Source organism: Hydra viridissima, unplaced genomic scaffold (assembly GCF_058129835.1).
Source record: "Hydra viridissima isolate aposymbiotic clone 2 unplaced genomic scaffold, HvirCarnegie_v1 scaffold_17, whole genome shotgun sequence".
Lineage (NCBI taxonomy): Eukaryota > Metazoa > Cnidaria > Hydrozoa > Anthoathecata > Hydridae > Hydra > Hydra viridissima.
The window spans coordinates 120,678-145,000 of NW_028324316.1; the positions used below are offsets into that span (position 1 = coordinate 120,678).

Sequence of the window (24,323 nt, forward strand, 5' to 3'; positions counted from 1 at the left end):
ACTTGCTAATGAGCTTCATGAAGTGAATTCTCCAGAGGAGCATTGGAAACACGTGTGACAGGCACAAGATTACCTTGCTGTGCAGCAACATCAGACACTGTTTCCAGAGGAACAGAGAAGACCTCTTTTGAAGGATTGCAAACAACCTGCAGAGAAGGAGCAACAGGAACAGGTTTAGCATCCACTTGCTCATCAATGTTAACTGGAACAAGTGGTGCATCATGTTCCACAAAGTCTGGTTCATCAGGGAAACTTGTTAATGTAGGAAGAAAAGTGTCAACAGAAACAGCTGAAGCCCGTTCTACATGAATGCAAACAGCTTGTTCAGTAGGAACTAGTTCTGCAAGAGCAGAGGATAACTCAAGAACAACTGGACCAGCAATTGTTTGTTCAGAATGAACAGGCAAAACAGGAGTTGAGGCAGGTTCGCACAAGAAGTCCACGTCACTTTGATCGCTGTCCTCTAAAAGAACATAGCTTTTTAAACCTGGAGAAAAAGGAGCCACGTCGTTGCAGTTGAAAGTAGGAGCACATTCTTCAGAGTCAGAATCAGAGTCTGAGTCTTCCTCAAAGATGTCCTCGACCTCATCAAAACCGTACTCTTCTGCATTAGTTTGGAGCCAGTCCATCACATCCTTCTCCTTCTTTGCTGGTCGTTCGGACTTTTCAACAGTCAAAGAGTCTATGACTCCAAAGGACTGTCCGATGCCGAGGGCAAAGCGCAACTCCTCTGCAGCGTTCCACTGAGACACATAAAAGCTATCCATTGTGTTCCTGCTGTGCTTCATGTAGAGTGTAGCAAACCGCTCGCGATCTTCTTTGCTGTTGTTGGCAAAGTAAGTGGCTATTGAACCTCGAATGCAAGTGGGCGTAACACGATTCATGGGAATGTTTACTTTGCTTTTTCTGAAGCAGGACGTCAGGCAAGAGGTGATAGCAGAGGAACCCATCTGGTAGATAGGCACTCTAGTTCCGCTGAGCGTCACACATTCATCTTTGTTGGCTCTCATCGAAGGAAAAAGGGGCCTGTAGCAGTCGCTCAACTCCAAAACAGTCTTGGTGTCCGCAGTCATGAAGTGAGAGTCATTGACAAGAAGGTGTCTGTACCTCAGCAAATAAATATCAATCAACACTTTCAAATCGTTAGGCACCAGAATGTTTTTGGCTCCGTATTTGTATGCTGTTTTGTAGCGCCTTTGCACAACGCAATATCCACACTCACTCTTCTCAGCAGCCATGTAGTCTCTGATGCTCAAAAGAGCAATGTTAGACTTTCTCAAACTGTTAATCACAGTGACAGAGAGCACAAGATGATTTCGCAGAGAAACGGCATTGAGAAGGCCTTCTAACTGATTCCACAAGCTCTCTTACATGTGCAGACTTGCCGTATTCGGTCAGCAAACTGACGTTGATGATGTTGATGCCTTTTTTGCTTTTGACCAGACTTCTCCTTAAAGAACGAAAGGGCCTCAGCACTTTTTGCAACTCCTCCACCTTGCAGCGCAAACGTCGGATGGCCTCGTGAGAAAGTCCGAAATAAACGTTTCTTGCTTCACTAAAACGAAACAGAAGACAAAAGGTGACGAGGCGGTTGTACAGAGTGTGACAAGACATCACTTTTGTTTGGTCAACTTCGCTCAGCTTGGAATTGAGCTGAATGTTTTTAAAGCGCAAGGAAAAGTATCTGTCCTCGAAAACATTGGAATTGGTAAGGACGTTTGGGTGCAGTGTCAATGTGCTGTCACAACAAGTCAATATTTCAACGACCGCCTTTCTGTAGGTCTTTGCTTGCGACAAAGTGTTGTTGTTGGCTACCACAAGCCACTTTTCAAAATCTCGGAAGAGTTCATCTGCTGACTGGTAATAAAAGTGAAAGGCATCTTAGTCCAGCTCAAACTCGAGCCTCTTGCTTTCAGTCAAAACGGAAGAGTTGGAAACCAAGTGCTTCAAGGAATTTTCAGACTCCAGGACGGATTCAGTTTTCAGTTGCTCGTTTTCTGCAGAGGTGCATTCTGTTGCAGAAGGAGCCTTGGACGAACCAGCGACTGGAAACTCTTCTGTCGGACGACGGAAGGGCAAGTCAGAAAGAAGATCAGAGGAAAGAGCTGGAGAAGAAAAAGAGGAGGAAGGCAAAGGAGCAGAGGTTGACCCTGATGCAGGTGCTCGTTCAGTTGCTGGCTTAATACCGAAGAAGGCAGATCGAATAAATTGAGGGACATAGAGTTTCTCTTTGTCGTATTGCTTTGCCTCTGCAATTTTTTGTTTGATCAGTTTGGAATCGTAGAAATGAGTCACTTTCAAGTGTGTGTCAAGTCGGTCGTAATATTTGAAACATTGCAAACAGGGGTAAGGTTTCGAACTGCCGGACTTGCGTGCAAGACGAGCGTGCTGAAACTTCCTGACCATTGCAGAATAAAAGATGGAAGCTTCATCCAATGTCCAAGAATGATCTTTTTTAGTCAAGTGTCTTTTAATGCTTGTGGACGAATGCTTGCACAAAGGCATAGGACAACTAACAGTATACCTCTTCTTGGTGCCATAGAAAGGTACAACCCTGTTTACGGACCCACACGCTGCAACTAACGCAGCCCTGACTTTGCTGTTGAGCTTTAAGTCTCTCTGTTCTGGCGACTGCTTTCTTTTTCGCTTTGATTTTGAGCTTGGAGAAGGGGGAACAGCGTTTTCTTGCGATGAAGACATGCTTAGGTGCTTGTTTGCAGTGGTGTCAGCTAAAAAAAGAAAACAGCTGGTGAGAGTTTTTCTTTTTTGTTCTGCTGGCTGCATCCAATCCTGGAGTGATGCATGCATCGATTAGAAACACAATTACGGCGAAGAGCTGTGTCTTTTTTTTTGAATCCTCTGTAAAAGAGCAAGAAGAAAGTAACGAGAGCAACAGGAAGAAACAAAGGTTGCACAAGTAAAAGAAAAAGTGCAACTGGCAAAAAATGTACCATGGCAACAGTGATTACTATTTGAAGAAGAAGAAGAATGAAAAAACAAAAAGAAACAAACAAAATAAAGAGATGAAGTTTGAGAGGATCTCACATCCATTGTACTCAAAGAAAGAGACAGTGTCAAAAAAAATGGCAAGAGAGGGCAATCAGAACTTGCCAACAAAGACAAATAACAAGCATAACTAGAACAGTAGCAACAATCATTGCAAGTGTAATAACAACAACAGCAACAGCATCACTCACTCAGAGGGTGTTGACAAAAAAAAAAAAAAAAAAAGCAAAAAACAAACAAAACAAGCAAATTGGGTGAACAGTAACAACTTTCATAGCAAGCATAATAACAGCAACAGCAACAGCATCACTGACTCAGAGAGTGTTAATAAACAAAACCAAAAAACAAACAAAACAAGCAAACTGGGTGAACAGTAACAACTATCATAGCAAGCATATTAACAACAACAGCAGCAGCATCACTCACTCAAAGAGTGTTGACAAAAAAAAAGCAAAAAACAAACAAAACAAGCAAATTGGGTGAACAGTAACAACTTTCATAGCAAGCATAATAACAGCTACAGCAACAGCATCACTGACTCAGAGAGTGTTAATAAACAAAACAAAAAAACAAAAAACAAACAAAACAAGCAAACTGGGTGAACAGTAACAACTATCATAGCAAGCATAATAACAACAACAGCAACAGCATCAGCAACAGCATCAGCAACAGCATCAGCAACAGCATCAGCAACAGCATCACTGACTCTGAGAGTGTTGATAAAAAAAAACAACAAAAAACAAACAAAACAAGCAAAGTGGGTGATTTTACTAACAGCGTTAACAGCAGCAACAACAGTATTTTTAGCAACAACAAACAAGCACAACAGCAACAGCAACAACTGTATTTCAGAGTATACTAATAACAGCAGCAACAACAACACTATTGACACATGTGTCAGTGGCAGTAACAACAACAAAAGAGATAGCAACCGTAGGAATATAAATCAGGTAAAAAGCTATGGGCAAAAAGTAGACATTTTGGAGAGTGCTGCATTCGGACAAGATCGAATGCAAAGAGGTTCTTCTTTTGGACAGAGGAGCAACTGCTTTGGAGGGACAGAGGGACTTTTGTTGTTGTGCAGAAACCAACAAAACTTTTGGTTCAGAGCGAACCCAAGTTTTTGTTTGCTTCTCTTTTGTGTCGTCAAGAAGGGAAAACCAAACAAACAAACAAAAAACAAAACAAAAAAATTTAACGAGCAAAACAAAACAAAAAAAAAAAAAAGTACCGAAAGGTCGCCATTTTGGCCTTCCTCGAGTTTTCTCCAGGCGCGAAAGTAATGCAAAGTTGAAGAAGTGTGACGTTGAGGGGGGTATATTTAAGGCGCGCAGACCGACCAATGGTACTCTGGGGAAAGACCCACGTGAATGTTGGAATTTCTTTCTATGGACGCTGAATCCGCTCTGTCTGGGGAATTTTCCACATTCACGTGTGCTCACTCCAGCCACTTCATTGGCCAACCAACATGGACACTTTAAAGACTAGATAGAACCTTCACACGACAGGGGAGGTCGCGCTAATCGACCTAACTAACCCGAGGGGGCAGGCAACGCTCAGTTAGCTAGAGTTAGGTGTCGATTCTACAACAGGAACACGCACTCAAAGTTTTTCCTTTTTTGTTTTTGTTTTTGTTTTTGTTTTTTTTTCGTTTGCTACTAAACGGTGCAGGACGTTACAACTTGCGTCTCAGAAAGTAGCAACTTTCGAAAAGCGAAAAAGCAAGAACCTTTCGAATCCTTTACATTTCAAACAAAGACAAAGAAAACAAACAAAAAAACAAACAAAACAAGGAGAGAGGAGAGAGAGAGTTACAACATTGAGCAGGCTACGATTGATTTGGCTCTACAGCAAGAAACGAGAAGTCAGAAGCGTTTGCTTATGCTAGCAAATTGTTAATGAGCACAAAACTTTTTCTTAAGCAAAAAAAAAAGAAGCTGCACCGCAAAAAAACTTAACGACAGTTTTGCTGCTTAAAACATCGAGGAAAATATTTAAAGGACATCGCATTTCTAAGGGTGGCTTTTCAACAACATCTAACAACTTAGTATTTGGCGTTACGCTATAAAAAAACGCGCGTTTTGATTTTACCGCCGATGCGGACCTGTTCGAAAGCTCGAACTTTGAAATGTTCTCGAAACTGAGACCTTTTCGTTCGCATTGGCTAGTAGTTGTTAGGGCCTTCGAAGCGATTTCTTCGCTTGAGGCGCGGAAATTAAAACTTCTCGTTTTTGACTTTTGCTCTGAATTCAATCGTTCGATAGTTTTAGGAAGAAAAAGAAAAAAAAAAAAATATGAAAAAAAAAACAAAAACCGTTTACCTTTATGTCAGATTCATAGAGATGTTGCCGCTCAGCGTGCTGCTTTAATTGTTGTTCTTACGAAAACGAATTTGCTTCTTTATTGCTTTTCAAGAAACCGCAAATGTTAAAACCGACAAATATGTTGGCAATTTGCACTTTGCGACTGCGCTGTAATTTGCGTCAACTCTGGGGTATGATGACCGCAAAAACGACATCGAACGATTAAGTATTTAACGTTATGCTCCGAAAAATGCCCGTTTTGACATTTTTTCTTATTATTGGGCAGAGAGCTCTTTCGAACGACCCACCCCTGGGGCCAAAAAACCTGTAAGACGCTGTAACTTAGTAAAATTATAGTTTGGATAGAAGCAGTGCTGTAAAGCAAAAAAAAACGTAGCGAAACCTTGATACACGGCTTTCACTATACCCATGAGCGGACTTATTCGAAAGTTCGAACTTTTTCCACCTGACTGCGGAGACTGTTCGAGTGCGTTTTACTAACGATATTTTTGCTTGTGGCGAGGAGATCAAAACTTCCCGTCTTTGTCTTTCGCTTTGAATTTTGAGCTTATTTTATATCTTAAATGTTCGATATCTTTAAGAGAAAAGAAGAAAGAAAGAAATAAAGAAAGAGAGAAAAAAAAAAAGGCCCTCTGACAAAGTCATGGCATTTTTTACAACATTCACATTTAGGCAAACAAATCTCATACGAAACGCTACTTCGATGTCAGACTTTCGTTACTCCCTCCTGCCATCTAGCAGAGGAGAGCAAAAAGTGTTGCATCTTCGAGCTAGAAGGGAGGAGGGAGGCAATACTATAGAGGGGGTTAGAGGGTTAGAGGGTTAGGGCGAAGCTGTTTGTTTTACAAGCTTTTGTCGTTTCGAGAAATCACTACATTAAGCATTCGATGGTGATACACGACTGATGGCCAGGTTCTGATTTTCGAATGAAAAGAAGAGTCGCATCCGACCACCGGTCGGCTTTCGACGCAAAACAGCTGTACACACTCGTCCAACGTCCAGTGACTAACTGTTGCAACGAGAAAGTTAGCTTTATTTGTCGTGCAGATTGTCCGCTTTGACGTAAAATGCTAGAAATTTGCTGAACGCTCGGTTTGCGCCGCCCAAGAGTCATTCTGTTTCTGCGCTGCCAGCGTCTGTCGGCTAAATACAACTGTAGACTCCGCGCAAGCTTTTTCACCGCAAAAGTTGTACAGAGCCACACCGAAGGCTAAAATCGACCTTAAGGTCGAAGGTTAAAATCGACCCTAGAGGTTTGAAAACGACGTCACGAAATTTGCAAGACATCATCGAAGAAAATTACGGCGGCCAGATGCGACTCTTAGCACTAACTCTACAAATCTTAGTACGTTAAGCATTCCAGTCGAGAGATCAGACGTTTTTTTGTCATCTAAGAGACCGGCCGATCCGTTTGCGACGCTGCGGAAAGAAAGAAGATGGCAATCCACATGGTTGTTACCGTAACAAACCTCCGTGAGTACCTCTATCTCGAGTGGCTTTTGGGGAAACGTTCGTTTTTAAACTCAAAGGGAGGATTGTTAAAGCTCACAAACGCCTGGTAAACAATTTTCTAACGGCAGAAACCGTGTTTACAATGGATACAGACCAATTAACTGAGCCCAAAGCGCAAGACCTATCGGAAAACTCCTCTAGGTTGATGCGACGAGACGACTAGACACGTGCATCTAAAGGCACTTTACAATTGAAGGACACCCCTCGTGGGCCCTTTAATCCACATACAATGCACCTTGCTGCCCCCCAAATTAAGCGCACTTCGTTGCACCAACACGCCCCACCCCACGTCAGGGAATATGTTTTTTCAACGTACAGTCCGTACCCAATCCTAACCTCCAAAACTCTCTCTTGATTATAAATTCTTTTCTGGACACCTGTCCCTTTGATTTTTTGTAGTATTATATTAAGACTCAACCTTGCAGAGCTCCCTCCTTCTCCTTGGGCGCCCTCGGTCGTATGTGTTCCACCCTTGTGACCTAACGACGATGGTCTCGGGGAGGTGACCCTTGACACCTGCTGGCCCCTTGCTAGGCGGGGAGATGAACTGCTTCAGATAACTTGCACCTTGTGGTTCGCGGTAGGAAGACCCGGCTACTTCCTGCTGCTCGAATTGGTGAGCGACTTCAGATAACTTGCACCTTGTTGCTCGGGGCGGAGATCGGACCGGATCCTTGACGTACGGTCTGGTGAACTGCTTCAAATAAATTGCACCTTGTGGTTCGCAGCCTGGCTGCAGGCTAATCCTTACCGTACGGTTTGGTGAACTGCTTCAGATAACTTGCGCCATGTGGTTTGCGGTGGTGATCCGTCCACTCCTAGTCGATCGGTCAGGGGAAACCACTACAAAAGTTGCACGCTGTGAATCGTAGCTGGGGTCCTGTGGGATCTGACCCGGGCCGAGCGGATTGGTCGCAAACAACAACAAAAAAACTAACCCTAACCCTAAACCTAACCCTAAACATAACAAGCAGCTTTATTTATGATTCTAAATGCTTTACAATAAATAAATCATTTTCTAACTTTAAAGTTTCATCTTTGTATAAAATAACAATTTAAATACAAAAAATGAAAGAAAAAATTTTATACATAAACTTCTATTTAAAATAAAACTTCAAATACAATTACAATTTTTTCATAACTCCAAATAATAAACGCTAACTTTATCGCAGCCATTGTTTATCTCTTCGTTGTTTTGGGTATTGGCTAATAAAAGAGTTCTTGGCATTTTGTAGCAACTTTAAGGGGATAAGATTTTTTTCTGTAACCCCATAAAGGTGTTCATCAACTTTTATTTTCACGAATTTCTTCTTTTACTGATTTTGTTTCAATTAAACCTTGATAGGTGTTGTTAGGGTTTATAATTGTAGTTTACTGATAATTATCAAGAATTTGGTATCTCGCCCTTTCTTCTTTTTCTATTTATAAATTCATATTGAGTAAATGGTAAGCATTGATCGAAGAAAATAAACAAAACAGTTTGCAAAAAGTAACGACAACAAAAAACACTAATAAACTGAAGAGCTAAAATATACTTTAAGTGATACATACTCTATCTCTTTACCCAATTCTCAAGTGTTTATATAGAAACTGCAGTGAAAAAGTTTTCAATGCAGTTTCTATATGAAGACTTGAGAACTGGGTAAAATGCTCTCTATAAAGAGCTTGAGTAACGTGATATGGTTTTATGTAAGCCGTAATAATTTACAAACATTTCATTTACGTGGCTTTAAACTATCGCTATTTTTCTACTACTTAATAATTAAAGCTTAATGAGTTTCCTTAAAGTTTATTTTTATTAAAATGTCTAGTATTTATATGTTCATTAGCAACAAAAAACATATTTTTGAAATACTTTACATCACGTTTGGAGTTATCCTTCAAAGTTACTTTAAACAATTCTTATTCAGGATAAGTTCAGGATAGTTAATTAGAAAATTTATTTTTTTCTCTTCTACTAAATATTTATCATCCCTTCCATTGAGATAAGTTTCTGCTCATTAAACCTGATTCTCCTTAGCAAAACTGCGAATGCAGTTAGTCAATATCTCCCCTCGACCAAAAGACAGTTCTGAGGTTAGATCACATGCAAATATCATCTTGCCAGATGAAGACTTTGTTAACATAATCCAAGTCGGCAAAATTAACATTAAAAGTTACGAATAGATGCTGTTACACGTCTAAAACGCATGAAAAGCACAGAATTGCATTTGTAAACTAACAGGCTTTAAACCCGTGTATTGAACGACCATTATTTACTTAAGCACCAATGAGAATTAGTCATATTTTAAGTAATGGATGCAAAAACAGTAAAATCACAAAGTAAAAACAATGTCAAAGACAATTTCTTGTAACTGGTTCAAAGCCAAAGATTTCACTTAAAAAACATGTATAAATTTACATGGATTATCACGTGTTAGTTATTATGATTTATTTACCAAGAGTGAAATGAAGTAATTATATATAGTTAAAATTATATTATATACATTGAACAAATATTTAAATATATATATATATATATATATATTTATATATATATGTATATATATACATATATATACACATATACAGACATACACACACATAGCCACACGCAACAAAGAATACATACATACATACTACATACATACATACATACATACATACATACATACATACATACATACATACATACATACATACATACATACATACATACATACATACATACATACATACATACATACATACATACATACATACATACATACATACATACATACATACATACATACATACATACATACATACATACATACATACATACATACATACATACATACATACATACATACATACATACATACATACATACATACATACATACATACATACATACATACATACATACATACATACATACATACATACATACATACATACATACATACATACATACATACATACATACATACATACATACATACATACATACATACATACATACATACATACATACATACATACATACATACATACATACATACATACATACATACATACATACATACATACATACATACATACATACATACATACATACATACATACATACATACATACATACATACATACATACATACATAAATACATAAGTACATATGCGATGAAATAGAAGTTAATATGCGAAATATGAATATATGCATCATTCATGAAGCCTTGCAGTTAAGCAGTTTAGCAATTGCAGCCGCAAAGTACTGATATTTGTCACATTTGTAATGAATGTATTTTAATCATTTTTATTACGTGCTTGTAATTAATCTACATGTTCGTTTCTTTTTACAAAAGTTATGTTAATAATAATGGAAAAAGTTTGTACCTTAAACTAAGTTGTTTGTAAACAAAAATCTGTCCATTAGTTCCCTTGAACATTTTTTTAAAAACTGATGCACTAAATTGACAGACTTTTTAAGCATTTACTTAAATGGAAAAACTCAATATTATAAGACTCTTAACTAAAGCCTTATTTTTAAGTAAGGCATTGAAAAAAAGGTATTTTCCTCCATTCTCTTTCAAGGCAGTTGATATATTTAGTTCATTTATAGTTTCAATGTTTCTTTTTGATATACTGTTGTAAATAGGTTTTAAGTTTTCCGAATTAAGTTCCGACGGCTTAGTGTCAAACTTTTGAATTTAATTTTTCCTTGAACAATGTTGATTATACATTTATATTACTGTCTGAAATTTTTTTAACGAAATGAAATGTTCCATTCCCTTGATATATGCATATACATATTCTTGCATGAAAGACTTTGCTGAAGCCATTTTTTAGTGTTTCAGCTGTACTTGGTTTTTGTAGGCTTTGAAAAAGTATTCATTGAATTCCATTAATTAATCTGAATCTAAGAAAGCATTTTACAGATTAAAAGTTAGTGAAAATATTTTACTTTGTGTATTGTGCAACAAGCCACAAACATCATTGGTGTGCATGATGTATATATGCGAATCAATATACCATGGGATTTTGATAAGCCAAAGGATTCTATGAAGAAATCTGGAAGAGAGCACATGGTACTTAAATTTTTATAAGCCATTATATTAAAGCATGGATCATTGAAAAACCATGATAACAGTCCTGTGGTATTTTAAATGGACACCGTGGGAAACAGATCACTTTTTTTCAAATTAATCTTACCATAAGGATACAGTTGTACGTTTTTTGTTATTAAGGCAATAAAAAATCACAGCGCGTCATACGCATTTCAGTAATTTTCTTTATTACCGCAGTTGTAACTTGTATTCTACTTACTTTCTAAAGCTGGTCTTTAAAATCCTTTTATGAAGAGTAAGTTTAACAATGAAAAATAAATGTATAAAGTTCTTTATGAGAAATTTTTTTGTTTTCGGGCAGAAAACATGTTATGCTTCATTGATAGGAGGTTTTTTTTGATTTTGAATTTCAAACCTCGGAATAATAGAAATAAACTTATTTTCATCATTTTTTGTTATTTTTACTCTGTTCTTACTAACTGTACTTGTTTTCTGTTCTACTGCAAATAGTATCAACTTTAATTATTTTTTGCTTATTCTCAATCTCAGATGAACAATTCATGTCATTTATATGTTTTAAATCTGTTAAAGGTTTCAAAAGACTTTGGAAGGCTCGAAAACACTCGACGTAGAGGAAATTAACCTGCGTTTTACAAATTATCCTCCATCTTTTATTAGTACAAGTATTGTACAAGTTTTAGGTTAAGTAATCTTAAAATTTATTACTATTATATGTGCATGTGAATTTTTCATCGTCCACTTATGAAAGTCATTTCATTATGTTTTTAAGGAGTTGTAGATACATTTTAAACTCATACCTAAGAATAAACTCATACTGAGGAATGCAATAGACAGCAGCTCCAATAAAAAGTAAGATCAGAATGCTAACTCCCACGGCCGTTCCAATAGTGATGGAGAATTTATTATCTAAATTGAAAAAAAATATATTTTTTCTCATCAAAGCAAATGCCGTAAGCTTTTTAATTGTTCTCGTTTGTTTTAAGGCAATATGCTGCAACAACAGTGTGAAAATGTTTAAATTATGTTAATTACATGTTTTAATAATTATTTAATCATGTTAAAATTTGCTACAACCATGTTATAGCCATGTTAAAATCATCTTGAATTCATCTTGCAATCATCTTATAATTATCTTACTTTCATTTTTATATTTTCTCATCGCCATCTTATATATAAGTTATAATCATCTTACAATAGCTTGATAAAAATCTCATTATTAATTAAATTCTAATTAAATTTAATTGAGAAAGTAAATCTCGTATCACATTCATTTGACCTTAGAATGTTTCATCTAAGTTATTACACTAATTAATAATGTTTCAAACTCGTAATAAGTTGTTTCATGGATTTCTAATTTTCCCCATTTCAGCATTTTTTTTAACTTCGTGCTATCCAAAATGAGTAAATTGCGAAAAATTACTCGAGTTTTTCTTTTCAGGAAATATCAAAATCTAAAACATAATTTTAAAGTTAAACGAAAAAATATTAACGAAACAATTTTAGAATTTTATTTGGACCTTATGGAAATGAAGTTTTGACAGTTGTTCTTAGAAGAACACCTGCCTTTGTCCATTGATTTATAAATAAACTAAAACTGTACTTTCCTAAACATATAGTTTACCAGTTTATTGATATCTTTCCTTCTAATCTGCTATCAAAAGCCAAAGAAATGATTTATAACACTTTGTGCTCTTACTTTTATCATAATCTACCAAAAGATATCAGGATGATTGTTTAATTATGCAAGTATTTCGCCGTTCTACTTAAAACTTTTACAACTTTGTTAAGTTCACTTACTTGTGGGGTTCTTGGCTGTTTTAACAGGGTTATAATATCCAGTTGTTTGATACACGCTATCTGAGACATAGCCACGCAGAAACACAGTGTAGTAAGTTTCAGGAAAAAGAGAAGGGTTTCGAACATCTATATTATAGTACAAATAAAATGTATAGATCAGCCCACATTTGATTTGAAGATCAGCCCACATTTCATTTGAAATAAAGCAAACAAAATACTTGACGAAAATTTTAACTGCAATAAAGATATAATTTAACTGTAAACAAAATATCTCACCTTTAGCAGTGAATTGGGCTTCTCTTCTTTTGCGTTTAGTAATTGAATCAGAGCCAACCAAAAATGTTTTTTGGGATCTATCTGAGATGATTCCTGCAAGGTAGATGCCATCCAGATTCCTTTGAATATCTTCAATTGAATATGATGCCGGGCTACTTGGAGGAAGATTTGGACTGTCAAGTTTTTTAACAACGACATGGTAGTCCCTGAATAAATTTTAAAGGTTGTAATAAGTTTACCTGAATTCTATTGAAAAATGAAGTTTTAAAAATCAAAACATTAAAGAAAACTTATTTTTCAATTATTAATAATTTATTTACTGGTAGCTGAATACTTTTTTGCATCAACTTGTTTTTGTTAACCACATTTTTTCTCAATTATATCGATTATGTATGCTGCTTAATTTGTGGTTTCAATTCAGTTAATGACTTAAATACGTGAAAAAAACCTTCAATAAACTAAAACTGGGCTAAACTAAAGGCTTTTAACTCTCCTTGCTTATATCAGAACTCGGGAAAGTATTCTTAAAATAAGCTGCAATAAGCTAAACTAGCAATGAAGAGGTGGACAGCGAGAAATAAAGATCATGGGTAGCAATTAAGAAGTAGACAATACATGAAATTTAAAGAAACATTCAAGGTATGAAGGCATTAGTTCATAAAAAATTTCACAATTTTTTTTAGTTGAGGGCTTTAATTGATTTTTTCAGGTTGACGTGGTTTAGGACCTTCAAAGAATGACGACATTCAGGGACAGTTATTTTAAAGTGCAGAGAGTTCGAAAATTAAAAGTGCAAAAAAGATTCCCAGAGCAAATCAGTTATATAAAAATATATTTTACCAATCAGCTTATCATTAAATTAGTTTGTATTAAACGCTGCTCCACTAACCAGAATTATTCATCAAAATATTATTTTTTTCCAGTTACAGTGAGGTCTGGCTCACTGTGAAGTGGTTTATAGTTTCTGATGAAGACTCACTAGAACTCGATTAACTGTCACTAAATTTGGAACCAGACTGCATAATATTATCACTAGACTGAAGTGGCTCAGTGATAGTTTTTTTTTTTTTTTTTTTTTTTTTCGGTTTTACATTTAATTAGTCATAATACAATAAAGTCCGTGGTATATGCTCTTGTAATACAACAAAATCCATGACATATGTTCTTGTAATACATCAAAATCCGAGATATATGCTTTCGTGATGCAATAAAATCCGTGATATATAGACTAATTTAATTAAAAACTTGGTATCTGATAGAAGATCTAATAATAATTTGTAATTAAAGCTGAAAGCTTGACAAATCAAAATTAGGTAAAACAATTTTGTTCCAGAGATTGGGTGCACGATAAGCTATACAGAACTGATTTAATTTTGTTCGACAAAAGGGTTCAAAGAGTGAGTTATCATTTCGTAGTGTATGCTTATTTTTTGTTTTTAAGGTAATAAAATCTTTAAAAACGTGTAAGGACGGATTGATTTTACATTGAAACATAAAGCATAATATTTTATATATATTCACTTCATGAATGTTAAGTACTTTTATATTTTTGAACAAAAACTTTGAATGCGTAAGTCAATTTTTAAAACATACTAAGTGTATTGCGTGTTTCTGACGATGGTAAAGAGTACGCAACTTACTTTTGCTTGTACTTCCCCAAGCAATATTTGCATAGTTAATATAACTATGTATAAATGAGTAATAGAGTTGGATTAAAATGGTTTTGTTTAAATAATTTCTTGACTTATAGAGGACTCCTATATTTTTTATATTTTTTATAGTTTTTTTATATTTTTTATAGTTCATTTTAATATATTTCTTATATATTTTTTCTATTTACTTTTATATTTTTTTAATATTTTTTATTGTTCATTTTAACATTCAAAATTTTTGCTAACCATATAACTTTAAAGATAAACCTAAAATCATTTAAATGATTAAAAATATTTTTTTCACATTTTGAACATAAAAATTCTTTTTTAATATATTACAATGTGAGAAGATGGTGGGTGACACAACTTTTTTAAAAACTATTTTCGAAATTAGTGCATCAAACACCAGAAGTAAAATTATTTAAATAAGTTTTTCACCTGTTTAATCTGTAACCTGTGCGATCAGTAGCCTTTTAGAAATAACGCACTGAATAGTTATTCAAAATAACTTAAAAAAATTTATTTGAAAAAGTATCTTTGTAATTAAATTATATATGTAAGTAATTTAATTAAAGTTTACTTTTTTAGTTTTGATTTTAGAAATATAAACTCAAAATATAATCTGACAATGCATGAGTGGTGCGTTCTTTAACATGTTATAATAAAAAAGTAAAACCCTTTTTAATAAAAAAGACAATTAAAACTTTTCACAAGAAAAAAAAAGATTTGAAATTAATAGAATTAAGCTAAATCAGTCAAAGCAATCAAATCATTTTTTCGTTTTCTGGCTGATCAAAGAATCAAGCATTTTATAATTGATCATTATTGAAGTCTATAAGACCACTAACTAAAACAATTTATTTGATACGATTTTCATAAATTTTCATATTCAAAAAGAAATTCAGGAAAATAACTTTATAAAAATATTTAATTCTTTACACATTTCAAGAAAACTTTCTAACATACAATTTTGTGTACAGACAAATAATTATTCTGTCAAACATAAAAAGTTCTGAACTTTCCATGTCGGATTCTGCGACATTACAAGAGAAACCAAGAACTCTTACAAATGTTTGCTATTATAACTAACAAGAAATCGCTACAGATTTTGTATAAAATCAGCAGATTCTTTCTTCATGTCTTTAAAGAATATCAATGTTTCTCAGAAGTTTTTGACATTCATTTCCAGCAAACTGACACCCATTGATGGGCTGGAGATTTATGGGAAAGACTTTTGGCCGCTCATCAGGCTAAATCCGGGACTCTTTAAGTGCTTACAACAAATATTGATCACACAAAGCAATTGATGAAGTTCAATTGGTGGGAAAATGTCTAGAAGAGTTGTCACGTCAGACGTATCAATATCACACCATATGCACGGGTGTGAGCTAGCAAGGGATTGAAACCAGCCAGAAAGGTTTGTCTACTTCATGCTTTTTGACAAATGAAAATCAACTCAACTAAAACTAATTAAAAGCAGGATATTTTTGAGTTCTTTTTCTCATTTTCTTGCATATCCTTAGCCAAAGTTAACAAGGAGTTGGGACTTAACTTCACTACCTCTGGCTATCTGAGTTGACAATGTCTTTTTGCCTAGTGGAGGAGTGGATGGAATGCTTGAACCATCCTCTTGAAAACCAAAACTGACCTTAAGAAAACCACCTCCACCATGAACTCCAAGCTTCACAAAAAAGTCATTGTGAATGTGTCGTTTGAAAAACAAGTGCTTTCGCTGCTGTGATTTGTCACAGATATATGTGTGTGTAAAAAATTGTCAGGCAACTGTTTGCCGATGCAAAAAAAATTTTCTTTTAACTTAGATTAACAACTTGAGCATTTATAACTTGGCTTATTGTTGAAGACAAATATTTAATGTAACTTTTTGACAATCCAGTGTTGTTTCGAATGCAGTTAAAATCTTTTGGAGTCCTTCATCAGTGAAATAAATGCACTCTCAGAGATGAAAATGTATTCATTAGAATTAAAAGGGATTCCTCTTCTAATCAGGTAAGACAGTCAGAACCCCTCCTTTAATTTTGTGAAATTGCAGAAGTTTTTGAGAAATCCAGAGAAGGGGTTCGGAGTGCCTTTAGATAACTAATTTGACAAATGATGCAATGACAAGGCTGACAAAGTGTCTCTGGTCTCACCATTACAGTTTTGAAATTATATAACTTTGGGAAAGTAACATACTCACTCTTACTCTTCTTTCCTAAAGGAACTCTGCTAGAGTTGCATAATCCACTTGGTACCTTTGGAAAATTCAGATGTGAAAGAAAGAGTTAAGCTGAATTATCAAAATATTCTTCAACTTTTTATAAAATTCCTCAGACTTTTTTAAGTACTTATTTTTTATTCCCATCACAGTGCCTCATGGTCCATATTCTTTGTTAAACTAACAAATATTCTCTTTAAAAACATACAATTTAGTCGTAACTAAACATACACTGGGAAATGACCTACCAAATTTTCTTGCACTACCCTTCTGGTTAACTTTTGCGGGATTACATCAAGTCAATTCCTTTTGAACCACATCAGCTTGTAACCGACTTGCATTCAAATGATCCAAACATACGAACAAAATATCATCAATCTGTTCACTTTATTTGCTCTCTAAGCCATATATTTGAAATATTCCTTGGCATAGTTAAGGCTAACCATATATTATTGTAGACAAAAATATCATCTTAGTCATCTATCGTCTATTCTTTACAAATTCCTATGGATGAAAACAGTCCATTACAGGTTCGATTTTACTATCAATGTTTTGTTGAGAGTTCCCATTATGTTTTTGTCATACTACTAAAATCATTTTATATTGGTCTTGTCCTGATAATCTTTTTCATATTCTGCTCTTGCGCATTTTGGTATCATAAATTGTGTATCTTAAAAAACCGGTCGGGGTTTTATTAAACGCTTCACTTCAGTTTTGTGCTCCATTCAACACTGTCAAAAACTGCTTCTTGACCTTTCTTTTTTAATTTCAGTTCTGTTGAAATTTTACTTGTCCAAAACTGTTGTTCCACGAAATAAAATTGTTTCTAAAAGTGAATTTGAAACTTCACCTAGTAACATAATATAAATTATCACGTACATTGATGCTGTCAACCTAAACACCCACGATTGCTAATGCAAAGATTAAACTTTCCTTTAAATGTTAGTGTATTAGAAGAATTTCAGCATTTAGGTTCATATTTGGAAAACTAAACTTTGATTTTAGATTGCCTTTGAACATATCTACCATAGCTGTTGCAACCATACTATTAACATTTAAATTAATAATAGATAGTGCTCTAATTCCACTGCTGTTGAGGAGAGATATATTGCAGATTTTTTGTCTCTGAATTCCTTTTGCTCTGAGCATTTTAAAGCCAAGTATTCTTAGTTGTCCCATTTAAAACAACAAAAGATCTTCTTTGGATATAAGATCTTTGTAAGCGAGCAGTCTTTTGCAATCTGATTTACACAAAGGGTTTTTTTTTTGTGTTGATTGGCTTGTAGTTTCCTTTTAACAAGCAAAGTGAACAAATAAAATATCATCTCTGTAATAGAAAACCCTTATTTAAACAAACCTTCGCTTTAGTAAAAATTGAAAATCAAAAAATTAACCCTTCAAAGTTATCATTATAAACCATACATACAAATATTACTTCGTTAAAAATTGTTAAAACTGTCAAATGCGTAATATTATTGAATTTTCTAGAGATTTCCGTATTTAGATTACATGAAGCTGAATTGGTTAACAGGTAAGCTTAGTACATAGTTTATGCCCTTTAGTTTGACTCATTCTATACCGCTTAACATTATGAGCATTAAATCCATTATGAAAAACATAATGCAAAAGTTTTTAACCTGATTGGACCATTAGTTTCAGAAAAGTGCACAAGATTTATTGTGAATGTGTTTGCTGTAATTTTATTTGTTTCCACAGTCGGCAAACTATCAGTGAAATTTGGAGGGACTAAAAGAAATACACATCAGAAAGACTAAATATTGCAACCAAAAATTTTCAAGTATTGAGAATATCAATGCTATGAATAATGGTTATCTCATATAATCATTTTTAAAAATATGAATAAGCTTTAAAAGTATTTTTAGAGTTGAAAGAAATCAATTACATACCTGATGAACATGTCGCTATTTGAAAGGAAACGCTATTGGATTCTACACCATTCTCAACCAAAACTTTTATTGTGTAGTTTGTGTATGGAGACAGGTTATCAATTAAACATGTTTCGTTTTTTGTCTGGTAGCATTGAGTAATGAAGGAGGTGCTATATAACTCTTTCTTGTAATAAACCTGATAAGTAAGAAAGCACTGTAAGTCACAAAAAATAGCTATATAATATAAAATACCAAACACAAAACCTTAAATAAGTTTTTTTGTGGTAAAAAGTAGCCAAATACCCTTAAAAAGTCTTCATGTGCTGAAACGACAACAAATGTATAAAAATATTAGGTTTACAACTAAAGATTACTTTCCGGCAACTAACTTCAAGTTTTGGTTTTGTCACAGACCAAGTTTTTCATTTTCTTAAACTTCTCTGTTTTTTAATTTTTCATTTCTCTTGATTGTATCATTTCCAATAAAAATTGTTAGTATGTTAGAAAACTAAAGCTGTTAGAAATTAAAAAAAAAAAAAAAAGCAAGCCCGCAAAGAAACAGACAAACTAAAATACAACGTTTTAAAGTTTAATGGAATAAATATTTTGATTAAGCATTTTAGTTATTATTTATATACCAAATTTTTTTAATTTTGTTCTATAACGAAAATCGAAATTCGAAAGTATTGAAAGAAGCTGGTTTGGCATGTTTGATCACCGAAAGAATTTTAAAAGAAATTAAGAACAATTATGCCGAAATAAATAAATCTGAATCTTGAAGTTTTGTATTTTATGTATCGCTAGATGTTTAAGTTGTGAAATGCCCAAAAGCAACAATGTTAACTGTAAAAGTTTTTTACATATGCTCCTCTTAATGAAAAAATGGTCTTCTATTTATGATGCATAAAACTAACATACTCGTTTTTAAATGGCCACTGCTGCTTAGCAATTTTTTTTGTGACTAGGTGCTACGTCCTATTGAGTAATATTGAGTATTTGAAGTGTTTTAGAGGTTTTGCAAAATAATATATTATAGGAAAAAATATTAAGCATATTACAACAATTTCACTACATAAGTTTTTATTAACAAAGTTTTATCAATAAGTATTATCAAAGAGAATTGTATGACATTCTTTAATAGGCTACGTCATCCTAAAAACTTTTTGAAACTAACATTTGAAGAGTGATTTTACTGTGGGTTGTGGTAAGTTAAGCAATATTCAACGGAAAAAAACTAAAAAAAAGTTTGTGTGTATGATGATTAACTTGAAAAAAGTAACCAAATGATAAAAACTACATCTTTACGACAAAAAGTTGATAAAACTTTACTTATGTCTTTTAAATTTTTAATTATCTAACTTAAACAAATGGACTTAAATTCTAAGTTTATTTATAATTGTTATCAATGAATTAAAGAGCACAGCTGTTTGTTTTGTGTTAGTAGTGGATTTATTTATTTGCATGCGATATCAAAAAGTTGCAACTTTAGTAGAATAGTTCTTGTGATTTTTTTGTATTACTGTTTTTGTTTTACAGTGAATGATAAATAAAATAACATTTTGTGTTATGGATCGTTGAAAATTGAAACAAACTAGGCATTCTTCTGCAACTAATTTAACTAAATATCTTGGAGTAAGAAAAGATTGGGTAGAAACTGAAGTTCCTACAATGAGGGATATACTATAGAAAGGTATACATATTCAAAAAAAGTTGCTTCTTTCTGACTATCTTGATAGGTTAGTTTTTTGACAATATACTGGTAAGTACGTTTCTAATATTTACCTAGTGGGCACAGAATATCCGATGACATCCATACGATATCCATTAAACATCTGGACGTCCGCTGGGTGTATATGGACGTTTAGTGCGCACTGGATAGGAAATATTGCAATATTAAGTATTTCTAACAAAAAAATTTATAACAGTTAAAACTTTATATCTTTTGTAGAAAATATCATCTAACTCTTATTGAAATCTCTGTGGAATTGGCAGACTTTTCGAATTGTGGGAAGGTAAACTGGACATATTGTTGGATATAACCAAATCGAGCTGCAACATGTTACTTCGTGCAGATGAAAATTCTATATTCAAGGAGGTTAAAAGTGTGCTGCAAGAGTTCACATTTTATGAATTCGTTCTAAAGATGTTAAGATGCCACAACTTGATTTATTATGGCTCAAATCTCAAAGAGATTAGTTTTGCGAAAAATCAGGCAAAAAAATGCATCAAATAAACAAGGTAGAAACAGAAAGATAGTTTAAGGTAGAGAAAAGAAAAATAACAGATATTGCATCTTTAGAGAAAAGAAAAATCTCGATTAAAAAGCTCATATTAATACGCAGATTAAAATAAAAAAATCGTTGAAGCTGAAGTTTATGAATCAATGGGACATGACTTTAAATAAGAAACTTTACCTGAAAAAATTAAGTGTGCAAATAAAATATCTTCTGAAAATACTATAAATTAAAAAACTTCCTCATATGTTATCATTAAACAGAATTGCATATTTAGCATCTTTTCGTTTTGACATATCATCTGCTGCTACATCTGCAATTGAATCTGCTTTCCTCAAAGATTTGATAAAATTTAATAACTTGACTCCAAAAACGGTTAATTTAGCATATGATCCGAAAAGATTTAAAGAGCCAAGCAAGAGTTTATGGTTTGAGCTGGAGTTTTGTCAGAAAAACTAATTATTGAAGTACCTATCAAAGGCATATTTGTAAATGGAAGAAAATGTTCTACTCTAATTTTGATAGAAGATTCAATTACTAAAACATTTTGTCGGAGAATGGAAAAGCGAAAAAACATAAGTGTTACTTCTGCACTAGATAGAACTTTTTTGACCCATTACACATCTTCAAAAGGTCCAAGGAAACCAGTTAAAGAAGCTGCAATCAGGTTTTATTATTGAATGGTTCCTAGAGGAACAGATCAAGCTATAATTGTGGTTGAATCAGATAACGATGACTTATCTTCCGATAAGCCATCTTACCAGACCAGAAGAAATTTATCGGAAAAAAATTGATTTTGTAAATAGGATGTAGCATATAAATGATGAGCCCACAAACTCCAAAGATGGCTCAAGTATTCTTTCATATGTGGTTTAGAATCAAGGTAAAATACTCTATTGTTGATGGGACTCATCATCTAATCAAACACCTTCACATAATAACAGGTCAAACAATCAAAAATTAGGATGCCGTTACAAAGTCTATTCAAAATGGATCATTTCATGGTCATTCTGAGTCTCTTCTTATTTCTCTTCTTGCAAGCTCATCAAATAAAAGTAGAACTTTTGCTGTTAACATGATTCTGAAAGTTAGAGGAGAATCAGAGTAAGGTATTGTAGAGTAAGAAACCAAAATAAACCTCAACTCAACTTTGATGGTGTAACCTCTTTGTACTAATTGACTGGAATAATGAACAAATCTTGGAGCCGAATTTCACATGTATTATGACAAAAAAAGATTTAAAAAAAGTAATAGATTCTACTATGGAAGTGCCTCACTACCCTTTCCACACCTAGTCAAGTAAAAAAGTTGTAAAGCAAGTGATTGAAACAGCAGCAGCTCTTTATGGTTTTTAGAGATATTGTTCCAAATCTTAAGTCTAAAAAAGATTTAATAAAACAGTGTTGTTGACGTTCAAGCTTGATTTAAGTGAAAGTTTTATTTTCCATCAAAACGTGTTTTTTTTTTTTTTTATATTTATATTTTATGTAATTATAGTATATTCAAACATAACCATGTGTGTCCTTAAAACATTTTGATGTTTCACATATAATAGTTTCAGGCAGTTCATCTGCAGGATTTAAATTTTATTAAATACATTTTAAGTATTAAAAAAAAAAAGATTATGAAAAATTTGCAACCCTCATTTTGGAAAGGATGGAAGTTTACGTGTGGTTGTCCAAGGAGAGATCTAATTCAAAACTTTAATTTTTACCTAATTTGCTTGGTTTTTTAGTACTTTAAAAAGAATTTATTCAAATAGTCAGTAACGCATATATATTTTAAAAAATTATTGGTAAAATGCTTCAACAACCAGCTGTTATAAAAATGTATCGTAGTTTTATTCATTGTTTTTTAACGATATTTTTACTCAAAAAAAAATTTTTTTATTTCAATATTGTTTCAAAATACCTACCACATAGTAAAATCACTCCCTCCCTAAATTGTTATTTTTGAAAATTTAAAATTTTGTAAAAGTATAACATTCCCTATTCTTTAAGAGCTATAATCGATTTTAAATCGAAATAAAAAAAACAACAGGATTCCTGTTCCAAATACCATGATAAATTTAAAATATGTAATTTTGAAAAAAGTAAAATAAAATGCGAACTGCGGAAATGGCAAAAATGAAAACTTGTGATAAATAACTTCAAAGCAATTTAATTTTGCACTATAGAGAATTAAAGTCTATCTGATTAAATGTTGGCTTCAATATATCACTTTAAGTATACTTTTTCAATTTTTTATTAAATTTCTAATCTAAGACTTATTCAATATTTGCATGGAGTAAGACATTTAAAACACTCCTCAAGCAATAAGATTTCACAGTACATCAATGAAATATATCTTATAATAAACTTACTGTGTAACCTCTTAAAATTCCATATACGTTTAAAGGAGCATCCCATTTTACAATTATTGAGGTCTCTTTTGAAACGCTTAATGAGTCAACATTTTGAACATTGGTTGGAACTAAAATGAAAAGAAAATCCAACTGTTGACAAAACTAACTAATATTTACAGTAATAAAAAGTCCAGGTATACCGTCTTGTTGAGTGAATGCCAAAAAAACAGCAAGTGCACTTTGCCCATGTGAGTTTTTAGCCGTGAGTTGAATAGTATAACTACTATATTTGCCTATAACGAAAAAGTTAAGCAAGTGATTAAGTTGAATGACATTTAGGATGATAAATACATCTAATAAAAACAGTAGTTTAAAAGTATCATCTTCTAAAGAAACATAAAAATGAAAAAGCCGAGAAATTCACTAAACTGTCTGTATAGTTTAGATAATGTGCAAACAGTTATGCAAATGAAAGTAAGCTAAAACTCACAAACCTAGATTAGTAATATTATATGCTGTGACATTTCCAGTCTCCTTACAAATTTTATCCGCCTCCACTAAAAGTCCATCTAGATACAACTGCTGATAGCATATTATGTAACCTAAAATAGCACTGGATGAGGATTCCGGAATCTTCCATTGCAAATTCAACTTTTGCTTTTCTTCATTTTTAACAGAAATAAATATAGGCCTTGTTGATACTAAAATCAAAAAATTTCTATTTTTTACGTGTTCAGTATTAATGAAACTCTAAGTGTTAAAAACAAAGAGCAAAATAGTTTGAAACAGTAAGAAAACTGTACAGAGTCATTTTTATGTAAGCTTTGTACTTTAGATGCAATTATTTCTGCAATTTATTTGAGTAATTATAATAAAAATTTATTTGGAAACTTTTGTTCGAAGAAAGTTTCATTAGGAAAAGTGTTATAATCAGTGGTTTTTCTCTAAATTACTTTATATTGCAACAAAAAAAAATGCTTAGTTTATAAATTAGTAAAGAAAAAATTTTTTAATGACTATGTAG

The 24,323-nt window shown here is 33.2% G+C and overlaps 1 protein-coding gene across 5 annotated transcripts in view; it reads right to left on the minus strand.

The window, feature by feature from the left end:
- Positions 1-7,856: 7,856 nt before the first annotated feature.
- Positions 7,857-24,323, minus strand: part of LOC149876887 (cell adhesion molecule DSCAML1-like) — a 34,004-nt gene continuing 17,537 nt past the window's right edge. For 3 of the 5 annotated variants that reach the window (XM_090074482.1, XM_090074481.1, XM_090074486.1), the window contains 9 exons: positions 23,794-24,000; positions 23,500-23,592; positions 23,318-23,427; positions 18,740-18,917; positions 18,470-18,578; positions 12,966-13,171; positions 12,690-12,815; positions 11,690-11,798; positions 7,857-8,260 (listed from right to left, as the gene is read on the minus strand). In XM_090074482.1, the coding sequence (XP_089930608.1) occupies positions 8,227-8,260; positions 11,690-11,798; positions 12,690-12,815; positions 12,966-13,171; positions 18,470-18,578; positions 18,740-18,917; positions 23,318-23,427; positions 23,500-23,592; positions 23,794-24,000 (1,172 nt within the window). In that variant the 3' untranslated portion in view covers positions 7,857-8,226. The remainder of the gene's footprint in view (positions 8,261-11,689; positions 11,799-12,689; positions 12,816-12,965; positions 13,172-18,469; positions 18,579-18,739; positions 18,918-23,317; positions 23,428-23,499; positions 23,593-23,793; positions 24,001-24,323) is intronic. The other 2 variants (XM_090074484.1, XM_090074483.1) reach the window with 1 other exon arrangement.